Source organism: Arachis duranensis, chromosome 5, assembly GCF_000817695.3.
Source record: "Arachis duranensis cultivar V14167 chromosome 5, aradu.V14167.gnm2.J7QH, whole genome shotgun sequence".
Classification (NCBI taxonomy): Eukaryota; Viridiplantae; Streptophyta; class Magnoliopsida; order Fabales; family Fabaceae; genus Arachis; species Arachis duranensis.
This window is the reverse complement of record NC_029776.3, coordinates 81751547-81753400: the sequence shown is the minus strand read 5'-3', so window position 1 is coordinate 81753400 and position 1854 is coordinate 81751547. Positions and strand designations below refer to the sequence as shown.

Sequence of the window (1854 nt, the reverse complement as noted above, 5' to 3'; positions counted from 1 at the left end):
ACATTAATGACAAGTAGTTTTTTCAACTTAGGTTTTTTATTTTTTTTACACTAGTAGAATTTAATATTATTTTGGAATAAACTAAGCGTAATGAGTAATAATTATACATTTATGTTTGTAATTGCAAATGCAATTCAAGTACTCACATTTAGATCAATTTTTTTTTATTCTATTTAGGTTTGTGATATATATTTTCAATCAATCAATTTGATTGGTTTGATATTTAATCCTATATATTGGAGATATTGATTAAGAGAGAAACAAATAGAGCGACAAAAATGTAATACCATTGAAATTTTTCTAAATTTGAATGTTGAAATCTAATTTATTTTTTTATTACATTTTGCGAGGCACACCACAAGCGTAAGACTCTATCCTCTATTGTTCCATCTTCATCTCCAATGCAAATGGCAACCCATAGCAATCAGATTCCTAAGGATCTTGTATGGGAAATTCTAGCAAAATTATCTGTTAAGTCTTTGAAGCGATTTAGTTGCGTGCATAAGTCTTGGCTAAATTTACTTGAGAATTCTGATTTCAAGAGCATATACTATGAGAATTTAAAATCTAAAACTGCTTATTCCTCGTCTCTCCTTCTATGGAGATATTTTCATGACGAAAGAAGTGATCGACACATCTATGAAAATGAAGTGTATTTGCTTTCTGGAGAAAGGTATGAAAACATGGTTACGTTAGTTTTGCCAAATCTGTTTGAAGAAATTGGTTTTGATAGAATTATAGACTGTGTTAATGGTATCATATGCCACTATAAAAAAGCTGGTCTTAATGTAAAAATAGGACTTTGGGACCCAAAAACCGACGAGCATAAAATTATTCCTCCAAGTATTATTACTAATGATCCCGACTTTGATGCAGAGGTAGAAATTCATGGGTTTGGTTATGATAATGTGAATGATGACTATAAAGTGATTCAACATATATGTTATTGTCATAATGAATTTTACCAATATGAGCCTGCTCTAGCAAATTGGCAAATTTATAGTCTAAAAAGTAATTGTTGGAAGAAACTTAATCTTGAAATGACTGAAAAAGGAGGTTTTGGTGAAGGTTATGTAACGTACTTAAATGGAGTATGCCACTGGCGGGGTGGAGATAAGAATGGAAAAGAGGTACTTGTGTCATTTAATCTCAGCACTGAAACGTTTCGAACCACATTGATTGGTTGGCAACAAAGTGATGATATTGATTGCCTTACCAGAACTTTGGTAGTGCTCAACGACTCTGTTGCTCTGATCTCCTCTTTTGATGAGAATAGTCATATTGAAATATCCATTTTAGGTGAAGTTGGTGTAAAAGAATCTTGGGTGAAGCTTTTCACAGTTGGACCCTTTCCATATATTTGGCATCCAATGGTAATGGGCAACAAATGTGATATAATATTTTTTATGGGAAATGAAAACCATGAATTGGCTTCCTTTGATGTTATTAGTGGCAAAGTAATTCACAATATTAGTATTAAAATAGATCTATTTGGTACATGGATTTATAAGAAAAACCTCCTCTCTTTCATTTATAAGAAAAGCCTCCTCTCTTTTACTACAGGAATTAATTAATTTGTAAATATACAAATTCATATGTTATTCTTATATGTTATAATAATACAAATATATTAATAAGCATTTTTTAGATTTGCTTGGATGAACTTTTAAGAAAATTTTTTTTCGAATTATTTTTTTAAAGATTTTTAGAAAAATAAAAGTAATTTTATATTTGGATATCTAATAAAAAAAATTTTTTTATTTATCAATTATGTTTGAATACAATAAAATAAAAATATTTTTTATTTATTTATGTAAAAATAAAAAAAATTATTAAAAAATATCTTTTTATTAA

At 28.5% G+C, this 1854-nt stretch overlaps 1 protein-coding gene across 1 annotated transcript in view; it reads left to right on the top strand.

The window, feature by feature from the left end:
* Positions 1-407: 407 nt before the first annotated feature.
* LOC107489760 (F-box/kelch-repeat protein At3g23880-like) overlaps positions 408-1854 on the top strand; it is a 12728-nt gene continuing 11281 nt past the window's right edge. The window contains exon 1 of the mRNA XM_016110522.1: positions 408-1457. Within this exon, the coding sequence (XP_015966008.1) occupies positions 408-1457 (1050 nt within the window). The remainder of the gene's footprint in view (positions 1458-1854) is intronic.